At 53.9% G+C, this 23,221-nt stretch overlaps 1 protein-coding gene across 4 annotated transcripts; it reads right to left on the bottom strand.

Annotated features, from left to right (window-relative positions):
• MAN2A2 (mannosidase alpha class 2A member 2) lies at positions 1-19,601 on the bottom strand. Of its 4 annotated transcripts, XM_023195354.1 has the most exons (25): positions 18,865-19,187; positions 18,400-18,601; positions 17,407-17,556; positions 16,252-16,509; positions 16,037-16,181; positions 15,746-15,917; positions 15,268-15,395; positions 14,845-15,018; positions 14,271-14,457; positions 12,269-12,446; positions 11,763-11,965; positions 11,372-11,554; positions 11,097-11,211; positions 10,821-10,888; positions 10,509-10,674; positions 9,466-9,702; positions 9,081-9,203; positions 8,731-8,845; positions 8,316-8,449; positions 7,975-8,116; positions 5,311-5,444; positions 4,906-4,980; positions 2,881-3,075; positions 2,514-2,624; positions 1-1,654 (listed from the first exon to the last, which is right to left on the bottom strand). In XM_023195354.1, the coding sequence occupies exons 3-25, from the start codon at positions 17,536-17,538 to the stop codon at positions 1,502-1,504; spliced, it is 3,528 nt and encodes a 1,175-aa protein (XP_023051122.1). In that variant the 5' UTR covers positions 17,539-17,556; positions 18,400-18,601; positions 18,865-19,187; the 3' UTR covers positions 1-1,501. The 4 variants fall into 4 exon arrangements, with proteins under 4 accessions (XP_023051122.1, XP_023051120.1, XP_023051119.1 ...); XM_023195351.1 differs by lacking the exons at positions 4,906-4,980; positions 18,865-19,187 and adding an exon at positions 19,301-19,601 and having other exon boundaries at positions 83-1,654; XM_023195350.1 differs by lacking the exon at positions 4,906-4,980 and having other exon boundaries at positions 83-1,654; positions 18,865-19,186.
• Between the last annotated feature and the right edge of the window lie 3,620 nt (positions 19,602-23,221).

Genomic DNA, 23,221 nt, shown 5'->3' with positions numbered 1-23,221 from the left:
TGGGGAAAACCAGTATGTGGACAGGAGGAACATGATGTGTATCATTGGGTCGACTTACAGAATACTCTTAACAGGTCTTCAGTTGATTCTTAGGTTTTACAGGTAGGTAGTTTTATTGTCTACAAATAATGACAATTATAATTCTTCCTTATTCTCCTCATTTGGCTTGTTGCAGGGATTAGTAGTGCTGGGACATTGCTGAGTAATAGCATGCCCTTGGCTAGTTTCTGACTTTAATGGGAATGCCTGTGGCGTTTGACTCTTTAGAATGCCAGTAACTGTTGGTTTCTGAAACAGACCTTTATCTAGATTAGGGTGTTTCTTTCCAGACTTAATTTACTAAGAGTTTTAATAAGGGATGGATTTTAAATCTTACCAAATATCTTTTCAGCATCTATAGAGCTATCGTAAAATTTTCTTTATCAATTGAAGCTGAAATGAAGGCTCCTGCGCAGCCATACTGCCTCCTCATATACTCTACATACCCCTAGTGCCCCGTGCCAGTAACTGAATACCTCTGCAGGATAGACCAAAGGTGAAGCTTTAAGGCCTGCCTGCTAGGCGTGGTGCTGAACGCCTTCTCAAGCTGCCCAAGCACATAGGGTCTTGGAGGCTTTCCTTTCCAGAGAAAGAAAGCAGGACCAATCCCCACCCCCTGCCATAATAAAAGCGAGCTCTTGGGGACAGCAGTGTACAGAGCATAGAAGCCAAAGAGGATTCAGGCAGGGCGGAGGACCCCATGCCCCTGCCACCACCCCACAAATCAGTACACAGGCCAAGTGCCTACTTTGCCAGGGGTCTTGCTACCCGAAGTGACCTATGACCTCTGGCCATGACAATCTCTAGTGAGTCCTTCCTGCCACTCTGCAGCCTCTTAGCCAATGCATGCAGGCCAGGCGGCACTTACAGCAAAGCCATCACAGAAAGCAGCGAGGCCTTCAGACTCGTAGGAGAAACAGTGATTCCTTCTACTGCTCCACCCCCATTGCTAACTCTGGGTCCCCATCCCTGTCCTCCCAGAGTCACTCTGATCCTGCTCATCACACCAGGACATGGAGTTTCTACATAACCACAGGATTCCCCTAGAGCTGGCTGTTGCCCACAGTGACCCTGATGCCAGGCTGTTACCCAGTTAGCCTCCCTTATGTCTTCTGTCTGCTTCCACTTCTCCTATATCCCCTTTTGGAAAAAGGATGGGTGCCTGAGCCTGTGCCCAGTTGGGTGTCCACTCACAACCCGAAGCAGAGCCTGGCACTGCCCACTCTGACCAAGGGCCTTCTCTCCCTGATCTCACTGACATCTGCCCTATTTACCCATCACTGGGTTTGTGGGTTGCCCCCAAAACACAGCAGCAGCAATAAACAGAAAATGAGGGCAGAGCCCAGTGTGTCACAGTTCTGGGAGGCAGATCAGGATGGGATACCCGTGTGGCCTGTCCAACGATCTTCATGTTAAGAGGCCATCTCTGTAAATGAACTTTCTCTTCAGGCCACAAGAAGCCCTAACCCAAGCGGAGGCGAAAGGTAGCAATCTCCATGGGCTCCAAATAGACGTCAGTGCTGTTGGATGGGGAGGCCAGAGAGTACAGCAATGTCAAGGAGGTTGGCTGAAGGAATACCACATCCAGGCCAAGGAAAAGGCTCCCCAGGGCTACCTGTGGAGAGGAGAGAAGGTGCAGGGTTGTGCTGGGTGCCGAGACACTAAAGAATGCAGCTGTTCATCTACAATTTGTTACCTCTTGAAGAATCTCAGCCAGGTGCAGTGGCTCACACCTATAATCCCAGCACTTTGGGAGGCAGAGGCAGGTGGATCACCTGAGGTCAGGAGTTTGAGACCAGCCTGGCCAACATAGTAAAACCCAGTCTCTACTAACAATACAAAAATTAGCTGGGCGTGGTGGCAGGCGCCTGTAATCCCAGCTACTCGGGAGGCTGAGGCAGAAGATCCTTTGAATCGGGAGGTGGAGGTTGCAGTGAGCTGAGATCATGCCACTGCACTCCAGTTCCAGCTGGCCCCTCTCAGCAACACCACGGCTTCTCACACATGAATGTGCATCCAGTATCATAGGCTTGCTGAGATTTGCTCAACCCTAAAGCCTGCCTACAGATCTCCAGGTAAGAACCGTTCCACTGAGCTGTGAGCTCTGTGAGAACAGTGACCATGTCTTGGTTCACTTCTGAAACAGTGGAGCCCAACAGAGGACCTGGTGCCCGGGGACATTTATCAGTGCCGGCTGATAAGAGCTTACAAAGTAACTAACAGGATGGGTTCTGGTTTTCTATTTCTGGTGTTTTCTACTTTGCCTGACAGAGGTCCCTGCTCAGGGAACAACAGTTCTCAAGCGATCTGCCTTGTCTAGAACTTCCCCTGCTCGGCCTCGGGAGCTCTGAAAACATGTCCACAGCTTCCCCCTTCTCTCCAGAAAGCCCTGGAGTGACACTTTCTTCTCCCAGCCTGTCACCGAATCTCAGCCCGCCTGCCGTTCCCAGGTGTTGTTTCCCCACCCTACTCACCTTGCCTTGGCTTGTGGTGCAATTGAAGCCCAAGTTCTTGGCCTCCAGGCCGCAGTCAAAACCCTTGCGGTGTAAAATGAGTGCCATCTCCGCTGAGGGCAGGGTGTCCTCCTGGATGACAGACAGTGCCCAGGGAAGTGGGTGCAGGGCTTTCAGAGATTGGAGATGCAGCAGCACCTCTGCCCAAAGGCAGTGCTGGCACAGGGAGGCATGTGGGTAAGGAAAGACCAGAACCTGGTCCTGGAGGTTCAGAGCCGAGTACCTGCTAAGGGGTCTGGACTTTATCCTGGAGGCTAAGTAAGGAGCCGAGCAGGCAAGGACACCATCAGAACTCTGCTCTCAGCGTGTCACACTGAGGGACACTCACCTCAGCCTGCAGCGTACGTAGGTTGAGCAGGTGGAAGTCACAAGGCAGTGAGGAAGCCAGAGGATGAAATGAGCGCAGACCAGGGCCTGGGAGCTGCGTCCTAGCTACAGGCAGAGCAAGCGCCGGGGTGTTCAGGTACATGGAGGTCAGGTGGCTGAGGAGGGATGGGTAGCTGGTAGAGTGGCTATCTTGGACCTGCAAGATTGACCCAAGATATTGGTGAGGGACTGAAGCCAGGCTGAGGGGAGAGGATGAGGCAGGATCAGTTCCTTTGGAAAGAGCTTTCCTGGTGTGCCTGGACTCAAGGGCATGCCTGGCTCCAGGCGAGGTTCCCCTAACCCTTCAAGTGTGGACATTTGCCATCTCACCCAACTCAGAGGGCTATTTCACTATGCCGTTTCTTTTCCACGTTTTAGTTTCTTGTTCACATAACACTATCATGAGTAACCCACTCCCATCAGCCATATCTCCCCTCACACACAGATCCACAGAGCAGGGAGGATGGCAGACAGGCAGACGCAGGCCTCACCATGGAGCATGGGCCTCCAATCCAGAGTGCTCCAGGTAATTCTGTGGCTTCATGCGTGACACCACATCCACAGTGCCAGCCAGGCTCTCAGGCCCAGCACTGCCGGGGCTCTGCCAGCAGGGCTACTCCTTAGCAGCTCACCTGGACGTCAGACTCGCAGGCCTGGGCTGAATATTCTGGACTTCTGTCCCGGGTGTCCCTCTCCTTCCAAGCGCCCAGCATCTCTCACTTCCCTCTGCATTCCCACGTAATGCTAAACCCTCTTCCGTCTCACCTTGGCAGTGTCCTCATAGCCACCTGCAACTTCTCCAGCCTCTGGCCTAGTTCAAGCAGCCAGCATGTCCTGCCTGAACAGCCTCCCACTGTCACCCTCCTCCAGTCTCCCTTCCCACAGGTCCAACCTGCTCCCTACTGTCAGCGTGACATGCTGAGAGCAGAGTTCTGATGGTGTCCCTCCTTGCTCAGCTCCTTCCTTATCCTCCAGGATAAGGTCCCGACCTCTTAGCAGGCACTCAAGGTGCTCTGCCATCTGCCCTGATCTCCCCTCAGCACTCTAGCCCAGCACCAGCCAAGAGGGCATTCTGCAAGGATGGAAATATGTGACACCATATGGTCTAATACAGCAGCCACTTAGCCACCTGTGGCCAGAGTATTTGAAGTGTGGCCAGTGGAATAAGAAAGCAAATTTTTTACTTGATTTAGTTGTATTTAAATAGCCACAATAACACTACTGGCCACCGTACTGGACAGTGTAGTTCCAGTGTAACTAAGGAACTCACTGCTGTTCCCCAGCCTGCTGTCTTTCCTGCCTCCTACCCTGTGCCCTGGTTCACATCTTCAAATCACACCCCCATTCATCAAAGCCACACCTGGGTGACACCTCCTTGACCTCAGTCTCCTTAGCCCACATTATTACCTTGCTCCTCGGGATCAGTGAGACAGAGCCCTTTTCTACTTTGCATTTTTTTTTTTTTTTTTTGAGGCGGAGTCTCGCTCTGTCGCCCGGACTGGAGTGCAGTGGCCGGATCTCAGCTCACTGCAAGCTCTGCCTCCCGGGTTTATGCCATTCTCCTGCCTCAGCCTCCGGAGTAGCTGGGACTACAGGCGCCCGCCACCTCGCCCGGCTAGTTTTTTTTTTTTTTGTATTTTTAGTAGAGACGGAGTTTCACCGTGTTAGCCAGGATGGTCTCGATCTCCTGACCTCGTGATCCGCCCGTCTCGGCCTCCCAAAGTGCTGAGATTACAGGCTTGAGCCACTGCGCCCGGCCTACTTTGCATTTTTATACACATGGCTTCTCTGCCACCCCTACTCACGAGTAAACTCCTGGGAGAGTCAGCACTGTCTGCACTTATGTCCCTCTGGGTCCTCACAGTAAACCAGGTGCTCAATATCTATCTGATGCACGAGTGACTGAGCGGCGGGCTCTGTCACCTGGGCTCCGGCGCAGCTATGCCTTGCTCGTACTAGTTTCCCACTCCCAGAGCCGACCCCTTACCTCTCGGTTACCGCTCCTGCTGCTGTGAAAGATCAAGCCCCTAAACATGGCTGCCAGTTTGGAGAAAAAGTCAGGCTGGTGGGGCAAAGAAAGCCATGAGATGAGCGGGGTTGGAGCACAGGCTTAGAGAATGCTGGGACAGGGCAGAGGAGGGCAGCACAGAGGAAGGTGGGAGATGAACATGAGGGGCACAGGCAACAGGGCGCTGCTGGGAAACGAAGGTGCCAGGCTGCGTGACATGGGACACAAAACGCCAGACTGCCTCCCCCAACCCCAGGAATTCAGCCCTACTCTCTCTCCCTTGCCCACCTCTAGCTACGTTCCTCGAGCCCTAGGCTGGACCCCCCGGGCCACCCCCAGGGACTAGCTAGACCTGGCTCCCTGTGTGTCAGCCCCAGGTGTTACCTCACTGCCCACGGTTCGCCGCTCTAGCAGGAGGCGGAAACGGTTGCAGGTTCTCTTGTTGTCCTTCAGCCCTTGGCCTAGGCCCCTGTTGTCATCCTGCATTAGCCGCCGGTCCAAGATCACCTCCAGCTGGCCTGGGGAAACAAACAGTGAGTGCTGGCCTGCCCCCACCCCCAAGCAGACACTGACCTTTAGTAGGAGAATCCCAGCCACAGACCCTGAGGGAAAAGCCCAGCTCGAGAGACAGAAGCTGAATCACTCAGGAGAGGAGGTCACGGGTTCCCACAGCTGGGAGGGAACCTGATGAGGGGCTGGTCCTGTGCAGCCTTATTTTGCAGATGAGGAAGCATAAGGCCCAGAAAGGGGCAGGCTGGCCCTGGCAGTTTACCCCCAAAGCTCTGGGATTCAGGAGTAGGGACTGGGCCTAGGGGCCCAGGCAGGAAACCGAATCAGGACGGGTTACATACAACGAAATAAACCAGAAACGAAAAACTTTGATCAACAGCCACTGATAGTGTTGCTGCATACCTCCGTAATCTGGGGCAGGTTTGCTCAGGTTGGGCAGGTTTTGTTGTGACTAAAACACAGGCTCTCCTGCCCTTGTTCTACACTGGACAGCCAGATAGCCCCAGCAGGCCAGATTCAAACTCTGCCTGCCTGTGTGTTAAAAGTAGGGCTATGGAAAGGACAGCCAGATGGCAAGTCAGGCAGAGGCTCATATTAAGTGTCATCTGAGGTTGCCCCGGGAAAAACAGATGGCACGTGACCATCTTTGCTTTCTTTTCTAGAGTATGCTTGGAGCAGGGGCTCCGTGCATGGCTGATGTGTTGGGGACAGAGGCCCCCGTGTGTGCAGGTGTTGGAGGTGGGTGCAGCTGTTCATATACAAGATCTCGAGGGAAACCACACCAGCTGCCCCCCATTCCACCGGGACATATGGCCCTATTCTCCCTTTCACCTCTCCAGTCCTTACTGACTTGCATAGTTGCTCAGTCTTTTTACCCAGAACAATCACAGAAAGATGTCTGAAAATCCTAAAATGGATCCCTTGTATAGAAGACAGTCATTTTTTCACACACCACATCCCAGAGGGGTAGAGGAGAAAATCCAGTCAGGGATATTGGGGCTGTTAGGAGTCATGACATAGATGGACCAGGGGCTGCTACTGGCAGAGAAAGGCACACTCCTCCCAGGAGGGTCAGGCCCCTGCACTCACCAGCCATCAGACCACGCCTAGCCTTGACTGGGTGCTCTTGACTCAGCCCTTCGCAAGGGCTCTTCCCCGAGATAGATCTCAAGGGCCTCAGATGCCACCAAGTGCAAACTGTTCATTTTGCCCTGAAGATATGGGGGCCACACAGAGATTGCCAGCATGACCAGCTGCCCGGATCTGACTCCAGGCCAGTGCTCCCAATGCCCATTTTGATTCTTAAGAACATCAGTCTTGGCCGGGCACGGTGGCTCACACCTGTAATCCCAGTACTTTGGGAGACTGAGGCAGGCAGATCACAAGGTCAGGAGTTCAAGACCAGCCTGGCCAGCATGGTGAAACCCCATCTCTACTAAAAATACAAAAATTAGCTGGGCATGATTGTGGGCGCCTGTAATCCCAGTTACTCAGCAGGCTGAGGCAGGAGAATCGCTTCAAACCGGAAGGTGGAGGTTGCAGTGAGCGGAGATCGCACCACTGCACCCCAGCCGGGGCGAAAGAGTGAAATTCCATCTCAAAAAAAAAAAAAAAGTGCCGGGCGCGGTGGCTCAAGCCTGTAATCCCAGCACTTTGGGAGGCCGAGACGGGAGGATCACGAGGTCAGGAGATCGAGACCATCCTGGCTAATACGGTGAAACCTCGTCTCTACTAAAAAATACGAAAAAAAAAAAAAAAAAAAAAAAAAAAAGAAAAAAATGTCAGTCTCTCTTTTAATGATCACTAGTAGGAAAACAGTATCTATTTTTCTCATTTCCTTAATATTTCATAACACTGAGTGCACTTTACAAGCTGTCCCTACTCTCATCCCTGCCCAGAAGAGGGTTGTACACCTCAGCTGAGAATCACTGTTCAATACCCTGATGCTTCTTGCCTTTTTTTTTCAGACTGGGTCTTTCTCTGTCACCAGGCTATAGTGCAGTGGCACAATCTTGGCTCACTGCAGCCTCCAACTCCCAGGTTCAAGCAATCCTCTCATCTCAAGTCTCCTGAGTAGCTGGGACTACAGGCACGTGCTAACACATCCAGCTAATTTAAAATTTTTTTTGTAGAGCCTGGGTCTCGCTTTGCTGCCCAGGCTGGTCTCAAACTCCTGGCCTTCTGCCTTGGCCTCCCAAAGCGCTGGGATTACAGGAGTGAACCACTGCGCCTAGCTTTGCTTTTTGACATTTTTTTTTCTTTTTCTGGCCCCAAGAGTCGTAACCCTGACAGTTCTTCAGGGGATCCAGTAGGACACTCCACCCAGTTGCCTATACTGCTGCCTCTACCAGGGGACAGGGGGACAGCAGGTGCCTGCCTCATGTGCCAAGAGCTCTGAATGGCTCACCCCCTCTCCAAGCATGGAGGTGACGCAGACCAGAAAGAGGCAAGGGAGGCAAACAGAGAGGGGAGCCCTTGAGGGTGGGGACGGGCTTCTTTTTGTCTGATACCTTCTGCAGAGCTCTGGGCCCTACTCACCATCTTTGAGGCTAGAGACACCCAGGGCCTGGGCAGTGTGCAGTGTGAGGCGCTTATGTGCGTCCTGGATATAGGCCATGACTGGCATGGGATAGAAGTTGGCCTGGAGCGGGAGCTTCTTCAGATACCGTCGGGGCTGCACCTGTGGGGGCAAGGTCAGCAGATCAAGGGCACCATGTGGGCCCCAAGCAGACCCCAGACGGAAGGAGTCCCTGATCACTCTCGCCTCTCATTCCTCTTTCTCCATTAGGGCAGATCATCCCCCAGGGCCTGTGATAGGGTCAAAAGCACAGTCCAAGTTCTACTCTGTGGGATCTCCGAGACCCAGGCCCAGGAGTCACCTGAAAGCCATTGAGGTCTGTGAAGAAGATACCCTGGCTGTCGATGTCTGTATGGATGCGCAGGGCCAGCTCCTTGTTGACGTAGTCCCGGATGTCCACCAGGGATGATATGTCCAGAGACAGCCCCTCCACCCCTGGGCACAGGAACAAAGTGGTGGCATGGAGAGGTGGGAGGCTGAACCACAGCTAAGACGCTGGGCTGGGGGATTAGAGCCGAGCTGGGGAGAGGCTCTGTCCACCCTCCCAAGAAATTCCCAGGGCATTTCTGGATGACTTTTTCTCCAAGAGAATGGAGCATCCCTGTCTCAAATGATACGGAACAGAGGTATGAACAGAGAAGCAGCAGAAGGAAGAACACGCCACAGCTGTAGAGCCCACACCTCCTTCCAGATAATTCCTCATGGGCGGGGCTCACCTGGCAGATTGTAAAGCCGGACCACCTGGTGAACATGCTCGTAGTACGCAACCACCTCTGAGAAGAAAGGGCCTTCAGTGACATGCAGCACAGGGGGCTCCTTGGGGACATAGGGCTGGGGAAAGAGCAGATTGCTATTGAAACTATGGCACAGAGGGCAAAGCAGGGAGGTGCCAGCCCAGGGATGGGCAAGAGAGCACCTATTCCTAGATACCCCTGGGCTGAACAGGAAAGACAAGGCCCCTGGCAGGCAGCAATAAACCTGTGGGAAGGCCGGTGCCCCCTCCTGCCCTCCCTGCTAGTGAGACCTCCCAGGGCCTGCCAGGTTGTTCAAGGCATCTTTAGGGTACCTTGGCCTCGCCATCGGGCAGGAAGAGGTAGGCTCCACTCTTGTCTTTGGACGTACGGGTGCCATAGACTAGGAATTCCATGTCCACCTGCTGCTCCTGCTCCTCATCCACCCTTCGGATGCTCTGCCAAAAAACACAGCCCTGACCCCTGGCCCCACACCAGCATGTCAGGCCTGCCTCCTGGGAGGACATGGACTAGCTTCCCCAAGGAGCCACGCCCAGCTTCCCCATGCTGTCAGTCTGGAGCTGAGATGTCCCAGGCCCGGGTCCACTGTGGGTCAGGTGGCAGAATGCTCACAGGGCCGGGAGGCCACTCTGCACACTGCCACCACCACACATGCCCTGCTCTGGCCCCTGGCCCTTCCCCACCACCCTGGCCTTTTACCTTGAGGAGCCCAGTAAGGCCTGAGAACCAGACCTGCATGTAGCGGTTGCTGAGGGCGAAGTCACTGCTGCCAGAGTCAATGACGCGGAGAGGGAATGCTTCGTGCCTGCTGACAGACAGCTGCCGGCCGTGCAGGTAGACGCGCACAGAGGAGGGCAGCGTGCGGTGCCCATCCAGGCCCAGCTGTAGCTGCAGCACGCCTAGGCCCAGGGCTGGCAGGCGGACAGGCACAGACACCTGTGGGCACAGGAGGGGTGAGAAAGTGGGGGCATGGCATTCGCCACAGGGGTGCTGGGGCATTCGCTTACTAACAGAGGGCTTGAGCAAGTCCCTGTACCCACTGGGGCCTCTGCCCTGCCTCCAAAGTGGAGGTGATATGATTTGCCCTTTCTTCCTCTTCAGATGTTATGATTCTCAAGTGATATTTGAAAAAGTATAGGCCGGGCGCGGTGGCTCAAGCCTATAATCCCAGCACTTTGGGAGGCCGAGACGGGTGGATCACGAGGTCAGGAGATCGAGACCATCCTGGTCTACACGGTGAAACCCCGTCTCTACTAAAAATACAAACAACTAGCCGGGCGAGATGGCGGGCACCTGTAGTCCCAGCTACTCGGGGGGCTGAGGCAGGAGAATGGCGTAAACCCGGGAGGCGGAGCTTGCAGTGAGCTGAGATCGCGCCACTGCACTCCAGCCTGGGCGACAGAGCGAGACTCCGTCTCAAAAAAAAAAAAAAAAAAAAGAAAAAGTATGAAGTGGTAACCACACATTAAGCTTTCCATATACACCGATTGACTGAATGATGGGGCATTATAACTGCTATTCTTACCATTACTATTACCATACCAACCTTTCCCTTCTTTTCAAGGACAGACTCAAATCCCAAGAGTACCTGTCGGCTGGACAACTCCCTCCCCAGCACACCTGTCCTCAGCCTGGAGAGTAAGCAGGGCCACAGGCAGGAGGGTGGGAAGCTGGCGTCGCCAGGCGGGGAGGGGCCCATGATGGGCAGAGGGCCAGGCCCACCTGATGAGCCCACACCTCACCTGGTAGACATCAGGGACCACCTCGGTGGCAGAGCTCCAGTGTGCGCTGATCTGCACGGCCAGGGGCTGACCCTCCTCCGAAAGGACGCGCACACGGGGCGAGTTGACCAGCAGGGACACCATGCTGAACCGCTCCTGTTCCAGCGGGTTGAATAGCACCACAAACCTGTGCATAGAAGGTGGGCTGACCCAGGAAGCCACTGCTTCCGGTCAGGGCAAGTGCCCTGCAGTGGTTCAGCACACACCGGGGCAGAGGGGCCTGAGAGCCAGGGAATGGCTCTGCCTTTCTGCACCTGGTGTAGTCCAGCTTACCTGGGCGAGGAATCCAGCTGGATCACCGTGCGCTCTGGCAGGGCATCGTGACTTAAGCGAGTGTCATCCTGGAATTCAGTGGGCCAGAAGGGAAGAACCATCATGGGCTCAGCCTCCTCCCACCCCGCCTGCCCCGGGTGCGGACCAGCAGCTGCACTGGGCACAGAACTCATTCAGATGGGGAAGGAAAAAGAGGAGTGGCACCCTCATCCAGTAGCTCTTGGGATGCCACCTGCACACACCGGAGGGTCCCCATGCAGACCCAGGAGGGCTCACCACTTGGAGGAAGGGCGCCTCAGGGTCAAAGTGGTAGGTCTCCTTGTCCCCCAGCACCAGATAGTGAGCTGCATGAATGATGACCTGCTTCAGGTTGACAAGGGAGCGCAGAAGCCTGTGGGTGGTGCAGGAGAGGGAAGGAGAGATGATCATAGGGAAGCTGTCTGCTTTGTCAGCAGGACAAGCCCTAGGCCGACCTACCCCCTGACCACCCAACATCCCTTCTTTGGGACAGTAAGCGGGGGACCTGACAAGGGAGAAGAGAAGGCTCCCACCTGACCCCATAGTCCACCACCACGGCCTCCTTGGCGGTGCCAGTGATGGCATCGTGATGCTGGAAGAGCCCCAATGTGCGCCGAGCTTCCGTCAGGAGGGTGAAGTCAGACAGTGGGTACCGGCCAGCCAGGCCAGAGTGGCGGGCATGAGCTGCAGCCAGGCTGTACAGAACCTCTGCCCCCCTGCCCAGAGAGAGAAGTTAGCTGCCAGCCTGCACCACTCCCCAGGGCCCACCCACGCTCTACCAGTCCAGCCTCCCTCCTTCCCACCCCTTCTCTACCCGCCCTGGCCTCTGGGCCTAGCTATTCCCTTCTGAGCCGATCCAGCCCCTCCTTAAATCCCAAAGGCTGACTCTCCCCCTCCAGCCCGGAAGCGGGGACAGGGTCTCACCGCAGGTGGGCTTCCAGGACTCGGTCTAAGCTCTTGTAGAAGGGCCGGGAAGTGTAATAGCCTGTCCAGTAATGATCCTCCCGGTCCGCATAGGAGAAGAAATCCCCGCTCAGCACAGGAAACCCTGGAGGCCGGGCCCCTGGCTCCACCCCTGTCCTCTTGTACAGGGCATCAAAATAGTCAGAAAGGGTGCCAAACTGGGCCTGTGGGAACCCCAAAAACCCACTCCCATCAGTTCTAGAGCCTCCTGGAAATTGTGGCCACAGTGCTGCAGTCAGGGGTGAGGCAGGGGCTCTGGCCTCAGAAGCAGGAACTGTACATCCTGCCATTCTGGACTTAACAGAAGTAGGGGAGCCTGGGAATTAATTCTGACACAAAAGAGGCACCTTGCCCAAGAGTTGGGAAGGAACCCCTGCTTTGGAGTTGGGAACCCAGGGCACGGTCTCACAGGAAGGGGTGGGCTGCAGCACTGCGAGGTCCCCTCCCCAGACAAGTTCCCCTCACACCTGTACATGGAGGTTAGGCCTGCTGTTGAAGAAGTCAAAGAGCCGCTGGTAGTTTAAGAACTGGGCATCCCACTCCTGGGGCTTGTCATATCGGAAGTCATCTCCAAGAGGCACGAGGAGGACGTTGCTTCGGAACAGCCGGGACTTTTTCCGGTATTGGTCCAGGAGCAGGGCTGCCCTGGGGCAGGAAAAAAACATGGGCCCAACATGAAGTATCATCAGTAAAAGAACGCCACGCACAGCCATCCCGCCAGCAAGCCCCTGGAAGACATCCCGTCCATCAGGGAGTGGTTCAGCGCAGACGGACACCTCCTGCACATGAACACCAGCCCTAGGGAAATCCGGCGTTCTCTGGGCAGTTCTGACAGCCGGCATGTTGTTTTTTATGCTTAGGCTGTTGAGCTCTTTTGGGATCCTTATTCTGACACTCCTGCCTCATTTTGCCCACAAGTTAGTGATGCAGCACCAGAGTTAAGAGTCTGGATCCCGGAGCCACATCACACCAGCTCCGCAAGTACTAGCTGAGCGACCGTGGGCAAGTAACCTCTCTGAGCCTCCGTTTCTGGCAAAATAAGGATAACATCAGTAGGTACCCATATAATGTTATGAGAATTAAAATGGATTGAATGGGCTGAGCGCAGTGGCTCACCCCTGTAATCCCAGCATTTTGGGCGACCAAGGCAGGTGGATCACCTGAGGTCAGGAATTCAAGACCAGCCTGGCCAACATGGTGAAACCCCGTATCTACTAAAAATACAAAAATTAGCCAGGTGTGGTGGTGCACACCTGCAATCCCAGCTACTTGGGAAGCTGAGGCAGGAGAATCACTTGAACCCAGGAGGTGGAGGTTGCAGTGAGCCGAAATCACATCACCGCACTCCAGCCCGGGAGACAGAAACTCCGTCTCAAACAAAAAAAAAAAAGAAAAGAAAATGAATGGAATGAATATTTGTTAAACACTTAGAATAGTGCCTGGTACATAATACGAACTATATATAAACATTTATTTTCTTTTCATCCCAATTATTGGCAAAATCAGTAGAAAAACAGCCCTGTAGCATATCAGCAGAAGCCCTATTCCTGCTTTAATTGGCATGTTATAAATATCACAACCCAAAGAGTCAACTAATCTACTTAGCGGCACTGGCCCAGCTTGTACTTTTCTACTTTGTTCTCATGAGAGGATTCCTCAAATGCTACTTTCCCCTAACTTATCAGTCTAGTAAGCCTTTCAAAGGAGAAAATGGTTACCTTTCAGGGCCTGTTCTTATAAACCTAGGCCAGTCTCACTGATCACAACTGCCGCTTTAAGAAACATCATGCCTTCATAGCCCTAGACTCTTGCCTGGAATCAGCATTTAGACTTCTGGAAACAAAAGACCACTTTATTTCCCTTTTGGTCACGTGTTTCAACTCTTGGACATCAGGGAGAAATCAGAGCATTGCAACATAAAAACCAGTCCAACTTGTTGTATTCTTAAGGTTCTGACTAAATTGCCGTTTGGATCAACTCTTCACCAACACTTTCGCCTGGGCCCTGATTTCAACAAGAGTGGTATCTTTAGGGGTCCCTAAATTCTCTCAAAGGGGATAGGTCTGTTTTCTCAGAGGCTGGAGGCTATCTTGCGGGACTGAATATGGATCTGAACAGGATTCTCATGGTTGACATAAAGCCAAGTCAGAACACTGGCACTAAGTGAAGGCACAAGAGCCTGAAGTTTGTAAGCTACAATGCCTAACCAGGGAATCATTCACCTCTAAGCTGTCACCTGGCCCTGGCAGTTTGTTAGGGCACCAAAAAGTAGTCCCATGAGAAAATAAAAGCACTCTGTGAAAGGTGGTTTGCTGGAGCCATTCCAGTTTTTCAGGAGACTTAGTAAGGAGCTGCTGCAGATGCTGTGAGCCTCAACTCACCACCTGAGCCCACCCTCCATGTGGCATGACCCAGACCAGAGCCAGGCTTCCTGATTCTCTGTGAAGTGAAATGGCTGGAAGCAGATACCTCTCTGCCACATTGGCCTCTGTAATGGCCCGGGGTGGCACCTTCCAAGGGCAGTTGATGCGCCCACCAGGCAGGCGTTTGAAATCAAACTGGCAGCAGATCTTGGGATCCGGGCCACAGGTATGGGGGACGTCATAGCTGTAGAAGGGCATCATGTGACAGAAGATGTCTGTGCTGGAGTCCGAGTCTGCAGAAGACACACCACGTGGTCACCACCAGCAGGCAGCCTTTGGATGTCAGGAGGGCAAGGATCTGCTTGGGCTAAAGGCAGCCTTGATAGACCATGAGGCTGTAACTGGACCTGGAGAGTGTGTAGGCCAGGGGGAAAGACATGAGGGGCTCCTTCAGGGGATGGGCACACAGGGCACGCTGAAGCCCTTGGGACAGCAGGCCCTGTAGAGGCCAGAGGTCAATGTGACCCTCCCCTAACCAGAGGGTGGGACCATTTCTGGCAGTCCACACCAGTGCCTGCAGGTCTACTCTGAAGAACAGTGGGGGTCTTAGTTCTGATATCCCTGCTCTTCCGCAGTGCAGACTATGCTGTGTTGACCCCCTCTACCCTACCTGGCCTTACCCCATGTCTGCCTCCACATGAACTCTAGGCTGTGGGTGGCAGCAAAGTGCTTCTTGATGGCATAGTGCACTCTCTGAATCAGCATGCTGGTGAGGTTGGCACGGCGCAGCAGGTAAGGCATGGTGGAGCTGTATCCAAAGGGGTCCACTGCCCAGCCAGAGCGGGGGGTTGCACCTGGGTAGGGCATGGAAGCCAGAGAGGCCCTGAACACACCTCAGGGCCTGGTCTCTCAGCCTCCCAGGTGCTGGGACCCCAGCTCTTGTCTTGGTAGTCAGTGGACAGATTACATCACACCAGGCCCACATGATGGGATCTGCCTAGAAAAGAACCATCCCCTGCTGATCCCTGTGCCTTACAGCCACCTGCCATAGCACTGTGGGCCCAGTCCAGGGGGCAGACCCCCATGCCTGGGCGTGGACTCACCAAGATTTCTCTCCAGCCACTGGTGTCCTTCAATGAGCTGGTCAATCAATGCAAAGTAGTGGGAGTTGGCCTCATCTGGCATCACCCAGCCTCCTGTCACAATCTCCAGCTGCCCGTTTCCCACCAGCCTATAGTTAAGGACTCACACTCAAGATGGAGCAGGACGCTTTGCCCAGTCCTGGCAACAAGAAAATGTCAGGGCCTGTGTGCACTGGCCTCACTGAACCAGTTCTCCCAAGCCCAGGACCAAGAGAACATACACTTGCCCTCCTTTCCTTGCAGCCAACCTCCCTGCTGTTCTGGACCCGCTTATCTCAGAACCTCTATCTGTTCTTGCCTTCCCTCCCTCCACCATCACTCATCTCTGCCACAGCTCCCTGGGCCTCTCCCTGCCACCTTGGCACCCACAGCTTAAGGCAAGACCCATCCACCCAGCCTAGGGCTCAGACGATCCCACGCCTCTCCGCCTGGCACTGGCCTTCGGACTGCCGCTCTCTTTTGGGCATTGATGTTGTCCCACCACTTGGCGAAGAAGGAGACCTCTGCCCAGAGGAAGCGCCGCCGGGGGTCCTCCTGCAGCTTAGACACCATGCTATTGAGGATGTGTTGGGTCTGCTCTGTGTAGTACTTGTCAAAGGTCTTGATCCAGCCTAGGGAGCCAATGTAAGATCCCCTGAGGATGCCACCATCTTCTTCGACATGTCCCTTGCACTGGCCATCAGAAATCCCACTCCACAATCCAGCTCCCAGGAGTCTGCAGGGCCCTCACCTGGGTCATTGTGAGAGTGGGGCACCACAAACACCTGCAGGTCTTCAGCATCCCAGTCGTGCGGGTCATAGGAGATGTCAAAACCTTGCCTCCACACGCCACCATCCACATTGTCAAACGGCAACTCCTCTGACACAGTGAGCATCTGCCAGGTGAATTGCAGCTCAGTGCCCCAATTGTGGCCGCTGTACATCCCTGCCAGCTCCGACTCTTACCTGCAGCTCTGGCTTCTGGCCCCGGCCCCCTAAAGCAAACTGGCAGTCCTGGGGGGAGACGGAGAAGAAGCTGGGCCGGGGCTCCGGTGGCACCACCCAGGAGCCATTGACCGTGTAGTAGGGCAGCATGGCAGGCGGGCCCTCTGCATTGGCTGTCAGCTCCAGCACGGAGTCCTTGATATGGCTGATAATTTCATGGTTCTCCTCCAAAAGCTGCTCCAGCTGCTCAATGCGGTTCTGCAGCACAGAAATTTGGCTCTGCCAAAAAACCAAAAAGCAATCACACACAGCTCCTTATGCCACAGGGAGGGTCTCTGCTTGGGGTTCACCAGCTGAGGTCTAACCACAATTCTTCCCTCATCAGTTAAAGCCAGACCATGAGCCTACAGGGATAGATGACACCATTCAGATAAAGGGAGCTGTGCACATCACCACTGAGGACTACACTCCACTTGGGTTGGGAGAACCTTCACTGTCTAGCTCAGGGATGGCAAAGATTTCCTTTCACATACCTGTTCTCAACAATCAGTGTTGCCTGTGCTGAGAAGGATTTCAGTGGGGCTTAATGGCAAAGAACGCTGCAATCAATTAGCAATGTCTGCCAAGAATTCAAGAGGGGCTGGGCACAGTGGCTCACACCTGTAATCCCAGCACTTTGGGAGGCCGAGGCAGGTGGATCACCTGAGGTCAGGAGTTCAAGACCAACCTGGCCAACATGGTGAAACCTCATCTCTACTAAAAATACAAAAATTAGCCAGGCATGGTGGCAGGCTCCTGTAGTCCAGCTACTCGGAGGCTGAGGCAGAAGAATCACTTGAACCAGGGAGGCGGAGGTTGCAGTGAGCCAAGATTGCGCCACTACACTCAAGGCTGGGCGACAGAGTGAGACTCTGTCTCAAAAAGAAAAGAAAAGAAAAGAATTCAGGAGAACAGAGCGACAATACTCATTGCCATTGACATTTTTTTCTTCCTTCCTTCTTTTCGCCATCACTGTTTTTAGCTGAGGTTTCTACAAAACCTGACTATTGCTCCTGTCCTGTACTGACATTACCCTCCAGCGGGGTGGTGGGGGGTGTCGGCGGGGGGAGGGGGGCGGGCAATACTCTGAACCCAGGTGACTTGTATACAAAGCAATTGGCAACAGGCACGACTCACCCGGGGGAAGTTCCCACCATTCTGGTGTCGAGTGGGATCATGCTGCACTCGGTCTAGCATGAGGTAGAGCGAGAAGACTGCCACACAGAAGATAGCAGCTCCACACACCGTCACCTGCTTTTTCAGCTTCATACTGGCCTCCACATACACCTGCCAGGAAGGACACCATCTGTAGCTCCAGCATGCAAAATCCCCAGGGCAGTCTTTCCACCAAATGCCCCAGTGAGTTCCTAAGGGCTGTTCCCAAGGAACACCCATTTGCCTGGCTGTAATAAAAAACCAGCTTTGAAATGCCAAAACCCAACACCAGTTGGGGATCCTGACCCAGCTTTGATTTTATTGTCTTGCTGAGACTCAGAGCACAAGTAGCACATCTGGGGCTGGCCCCACCTGGTCCTGGTAGCAGCTCTGCCCCTAGGGTGAAGAGGACGCTCTCCTTTGGCTGGTGCTATGAAAAATGGGCCCAGGATAAGAGACCCAGCTCTGACTGGAGTGTGCACACAAGCTCCTGATTACAACAGCTTCCCTGCCTAGATAGGAGGTGCCTGTTGAGGCTCCTCGGCCATGTGCTTCTAGTTTCAGGTGAATAAGCTGGTTTCTATTTTGTTTGATTTAAAAGTTTAGCCAGAACCCAAAGAGACTAATAGGGAAGTCTTTCTCAGTGCCCTTTAGGGTCAAACTGGCACTCACCAGAAGCAGTGCCTGGCACAAATCCTTTCTCAGAAACACAGAATGCATTTCTTTCTAATAAAGAAGAAAGATGCTTGTGTTTCTAGCATACAGCAAGCCCTATGTGTTCTCCCTGTTCGTATACTGATTCCTGCAGTGGGAAACTTCCAGCCGCGGTTTGCAGGGCACTTAGGGGACCCCTAGGAAGCCTACAGTGATGCCGAAGGCCCCCTGGGAAGGGAGAGACCGGGTCCAGTGCTCGGGTGCGAGGCAACTTCAGGGGACCCGTGCCCCCAGCCGCCACCGCCCTCAGGCCCCGCTTGCCTGATCAGGAGGAGGGAGGACGCTAACTGCCGAGCCGAGCGTGGGCGGGACGGCGCTCCGGAGTCTGCTCCGCGGGCCCTGGGGCCGAGGAGCTCTGTCGCCTCTGCGTTGTGCCCTACTTAGCGAGATCTGATTCCGCTCGGGAGCCTTCGGGCAATATTTTTAGCCGTTAGAGACTGGGTCCAGGCCAGTGTGGGTGGAGCTGGGGAGAGAGTTGGATCACAGAAGACAGGCACCTGCCGCCGCGTCTCCGGCCGCCCGCGCGCCGGCCTGGCTGCCTCCCCACCCGCCCCGACTCCGTCGGCCCCGGGGACCGCAGAGACAGGCGCCCGGTCCGGGCCTCAGGCCGCCTCCAGCCCGGCCCCTCTGACGCCGCAGCGCCGCTCGCGCTCCCACCGCCGGAGCCCGAGCCCCGCCTCGGTCGGGGCAGCCAGAGCCCTCCCCCGCGCGCACCCGGCCCGTTACCGTCAGCTCCCGGCCTCCGAGCCGCTCCGGGCCCCGTCGGCCGAGCTGCCGGCCCTCACATGCCCGGGGACGGCGGCCCGCGCGCAGGCAGCGGCGCAGGCAGCGACGCAGGCGAAGGCGGGTGCCCGCCCACCCGTAGCCCCCTGCTCCGCGCGCCGCAGCAGCGATCCCGCGGGACCCAGGGCCGCCGGCGCGCTCCGCTGCGCCCGCCCCGCGCGGGTCCAGCCTCTGAGGCTGCGGGGCAGAGCAGCGTGCGGGGCGGGGACAACCGCGCCGCCCGCCCCGGCCTGCGTGCGCCCGGCGCAGCTGACAGGAGGTCGGGCTTCCAGGGCCCGCTCCGCTGGGCCGCAGTGCGCAGCCGCAGCAGCCCGGGCCGGGCCTGGCGAGCTGCGAAACCTCAGAAGGGACGCGCGACTGAATTTTTTCGGAATCCTACCTGAGTAAGCGCATTGTCGGGCAGTGGTCGAAACGCCCGCCTCCGTCTCGGCAGGCGCCTAGCGGGGTGCGTTCTCCGCGGCCTCACCCCGCTCCGGCCCAGGTAGCCTTAGGTTTCTGTCGTTGCGCCCCTCGGGCAAAGGGGTGCTGCCTCCTGTTGGTACAGCGCGTTCCTCGAGTCCCTTTCCTTTCCGTGCCTGCTCTATGTTTCCTGCCAGCGCGTGAACAAGACACAGACTTTTCTTGGTGGTTTCACTTTTACTGGGCATTTAGGTTGTTGACAGTTTTTCAGTGTAATCCATACTGCCCTGAACATCTCCATGAATTCCACATTTTTCTTCTTTTTAAGTTATATATAACTTATGATCTGAATGTGATCCCCCAAATTCATGTTGAAATCTAACCCCTCAAGGTGATGATGGTATTAGGAGGTGGGCCTTTGGGGGTGAACAGAGTTTGAAGGGAGAGCTCTCATGAATGGGATTAGTGCCGGTATGAAATGACCCGAGAGTCGGCTCCTTCAACCACATGAGAGCACAGCTAGAAGGCACACTGTCTGTGCACCACAGGCAGGCCCTCACCCAACACTCAATCCGCTTGTGCCTTATCATGGACTTCCCAGCCTCAAGAACTGTGAGAAAATAAATTTCTGTTGTTAATAAACTACCTACTTTACGGTATTTTGTCCTAACAGCCCAAACAGATTAAGACGTTATTTTATGATGAATTTGCAACAATGAAGTTACCCGGGCAAAAGATAAGGACAGAAATGACTGATGACACTATTGCTCCCCCAAAAGACTGTACCAGTTTACACCATCAATAACAAACTGTTGGATATTGCTTAAACAATGTTTTAGTTGATTAATCAGATATACAATGCTATCTCATTTTTTAAAATTTTCCTTTAAGTTCTGGGATACATGTGCAGAACATGCAGGTTTGTTACACAGGTATACATGTGCCATGGTGGTTTGCTGCACCCATCAACCCATCATCTAGGTTTTAAGCCCCACATAACATTAGGTGCTCTCCCTTACCTTGCCCCCAACCCCCGACAGGCTCTGGTGTGTGATGTTCCCCTCTCTGCGTCCATGTGTTCTCACTGTTAACTTCCAGTTATGAGTGAGAACATGTGGTGTTTGGTTTTCTGTTCCTGTGTTAGTTTGCTGAGAATGATGAATGCTATCACTTATTTAATGACCATTTATTTTTTTTGAGACAAGATACTGTTTGCCAGGCTGGAGTGCAGTGGCACCATCTCAGCTCACTGCAGCCTTGACCTCCAGGACTCAAGCCATCCTCCCACTTCAACCTCCTGAGTAGCTGAGACTTACAGGCATGTGCCACTACACCCAGCTAATTTTTTGATTTTTAAATTATTTTTATTTTTATTTTTTGAGACGGAGTTTCATTCTTGTTGCCCAGGCTGGAGTGCAATGCTGCAATCTTGGCTCACTGCAGCCTCTGCCTCGCAGGTTCAAGCGATTCTCTTGCCTCAGCCTCCCAAATAGCTGGGACTATAGGCACACGCCATCATACCTGGCTAATTTTGTGTTTTTAGTGGAGACAGGGTTTCACCATGTTCTCCAGGCTGGTCTCGAACTCCTGACCTCAGGTGATCCACCTGCCTCGGCCTCCCAAAGTGCTGGGATTACAGGCGTGAGTCACCGCGCCCGGCCCTACTTTTTTGATTTTTTGTAGAGTGGGGGTCTCACTGTGTTGCCCAGGCTGGTCTCCAGCTCCTGGGCTCAAGCGATCCTCCCACTTTGGCCTTCCAAAGTTCCAGGATTACAGGTATGAGCCAGCCACAGTGCCCAGCTTTTTTTTTTTTTTTTTTTTTTTTGAGACGGAGTTTCACTCTGTCGCCCAGGCTGGAGTGCAGTGGCCGGATCTCAGCTCACTGCAAGCCTCCCGGGTTCACACCATTCTCCTGCCTCAGCTTCCCGAGTAGCTGGGACTACAGGCACTCGCCACCTTGTCCCGCTAGTTTTTTGTATTTTTTTAGTAGAGACGGGGTTTCACTGTGTTAGCCAGGATGGTCTCGATCTCCTGACCTCGTGATTCGCCCGCCTCGGCCTCCCAAAGTGCTGGGATTACAGGCGTGAGCCACCGCGCCCGGCGTTTTTTGTTTTTTTTTTTTTTTTGACAGGCTCTTGTCTGTCACTCAGGCTGGAGTGCAGTGATGTGATCATGGTTCACTGCAGCCTTGAACTCCTGGCCTTGATCCTCCTGCCTCAGCTTCCCAAAGTGCTGTGATTACAGGGATGAGCCACTGCACTCAACTGCCATTTCTTTTTTTTTTTTTTTTTTTTTTTTTGAGACGGAGTCTCGCTCTGTCGCCCGGGCTGGAGTGCAGTGGCTGGATCTCAGCTCACTGCAAGCTCCACCTCCCGGCTTTGCGCCATTCTCCTGCCTCAGCCTCCCGAGTAGCTGGGACTACAGACGCCCGCCACCTCGCCCGGCTAGCTTTTTTTTTATATTTTTTAGTAGAGACGGGGTTTCACCGTGTTAGCCAGGATGGTCTTGATCTCCTGACCTCGTGATCCACCCGTCTCGGCCTCCCAAAGTGCTGGGATTACAGGCTTGAGCCACCGCGCCCGGCCCTTTGCCATTTCTTTTATCACCATCAGGAACAGCTTTCCAGGTTTGTTTACTCACTGGAATGCCTGTTATTAGGGTGTTAGACCTAGACTGGGCTCATCATCCTCTTTGTCTTTTCATGGGGAGATTTATTTTCCAGCCCTTCTATTGAATTTTCCATTTTGGTGATAATTCTTTTTTTTTTTTTTTGAGACAAAGTCTCACTGTGTCACTCAGGCTGAAGAGCAGCAGCGTGATCTCAGCTCACTGCAGCCTCTGCCTCCCAGGTTCAAGTGATTCTCGTGCCTCAGCCTCCTGAGTAGCTGGGATTATAAGCGCACACCACCATGCCCAGCTAATTTTTGTATTTTTAGTAGAGATGGGGTTTCACCATGTTGGCCAGGTTGGTCTTGAACTCCTGACCTCAGGTGATCTTCCCACCTTGGCCTCCCAAAGTACTGGGATTACAGGTATGAGCCACTGCGCTCAGCCTCATTTTGGTGATAATCTTAATTTTCTTTTCTCTTTTGAGACAGAGTTTCGCTCTTGTTGCCCAGGTTGGAGTGCAATGGCACGATCTCAGCTCACCGCCACCTCTGCCTCTGGGTTCAAGCGATTCTTCTGCCTCAGCCTCCCAAGTAGCTGGGATTACAGGCATCTGCCACCAAGCCCAGCTAATTTTGTACTTTTAATAGGGATGGGGTTTCTCCATGTTGGTTGGGCTCATCTCAAACTCCCAACCTCAGGTGATCTGCCCACCTCAGCCTCCCAAAGTGCTGGGATTACAGACATGAGCCACCGCGACCGGCCTGATAATCTCAATTTTCAAGAATTCTTGTTTGTTCTCTGGTGGTTCTTTTTTAAAAACTGAGGTACAGTTTACACTAGGTGGCACAAATCTGAAGTGTACAGCTTGATGAGTTTTGATAAATACATACACAAGCACAATCACCAACCAGATCAAAACGCAGGACATTCCCATCTACCCAAAAGGTTCCCCTATGTCAAGTGGCCAAGCAGTCCCTAAGCACAGCATAGTGGTTGTCAGACTGTCGTCCAGCTTTGCCTATGTGGCCCATGTAGAGACGTACATGGTTGTAAGGTCACCATGGTGAACCTTTTCCCCTACATCTTCTCACACCTTTCCATCAGTACCCTCCAGACATAAGCACTGCTTTGACTTCTCTGTAACTTAGTTTTGCCTGTTCTTGAACTTCATAAAATAGAATAATAAGTATGGACTCCTTCATGTCTGGCTTCTTTACTCAGTACATCTTTTTTTTTTTTTTTTTTTTTTGAGACAGTCTTGCTGTCACCCAAGCTGGAGTGCAGTGGTACG

Source organism: Piliocolobus tephrosceles, chromosome 6 (genome assembly GCF_002776525.5).
Source record: "Piliocolobus tephrosceles isolate RC106 chromosome 6, ASM277652v3, whole genome shotgun sequence".
NCBI lineage: Eukaryota > Metazoa > Chordata > Mammalia > Primates > Cercopithecidae > Piliocolobus > Piliocolobus tephrosceles.
This window is presented reverse-complemented; position numbering and strand designations above follow the sequence as displayed.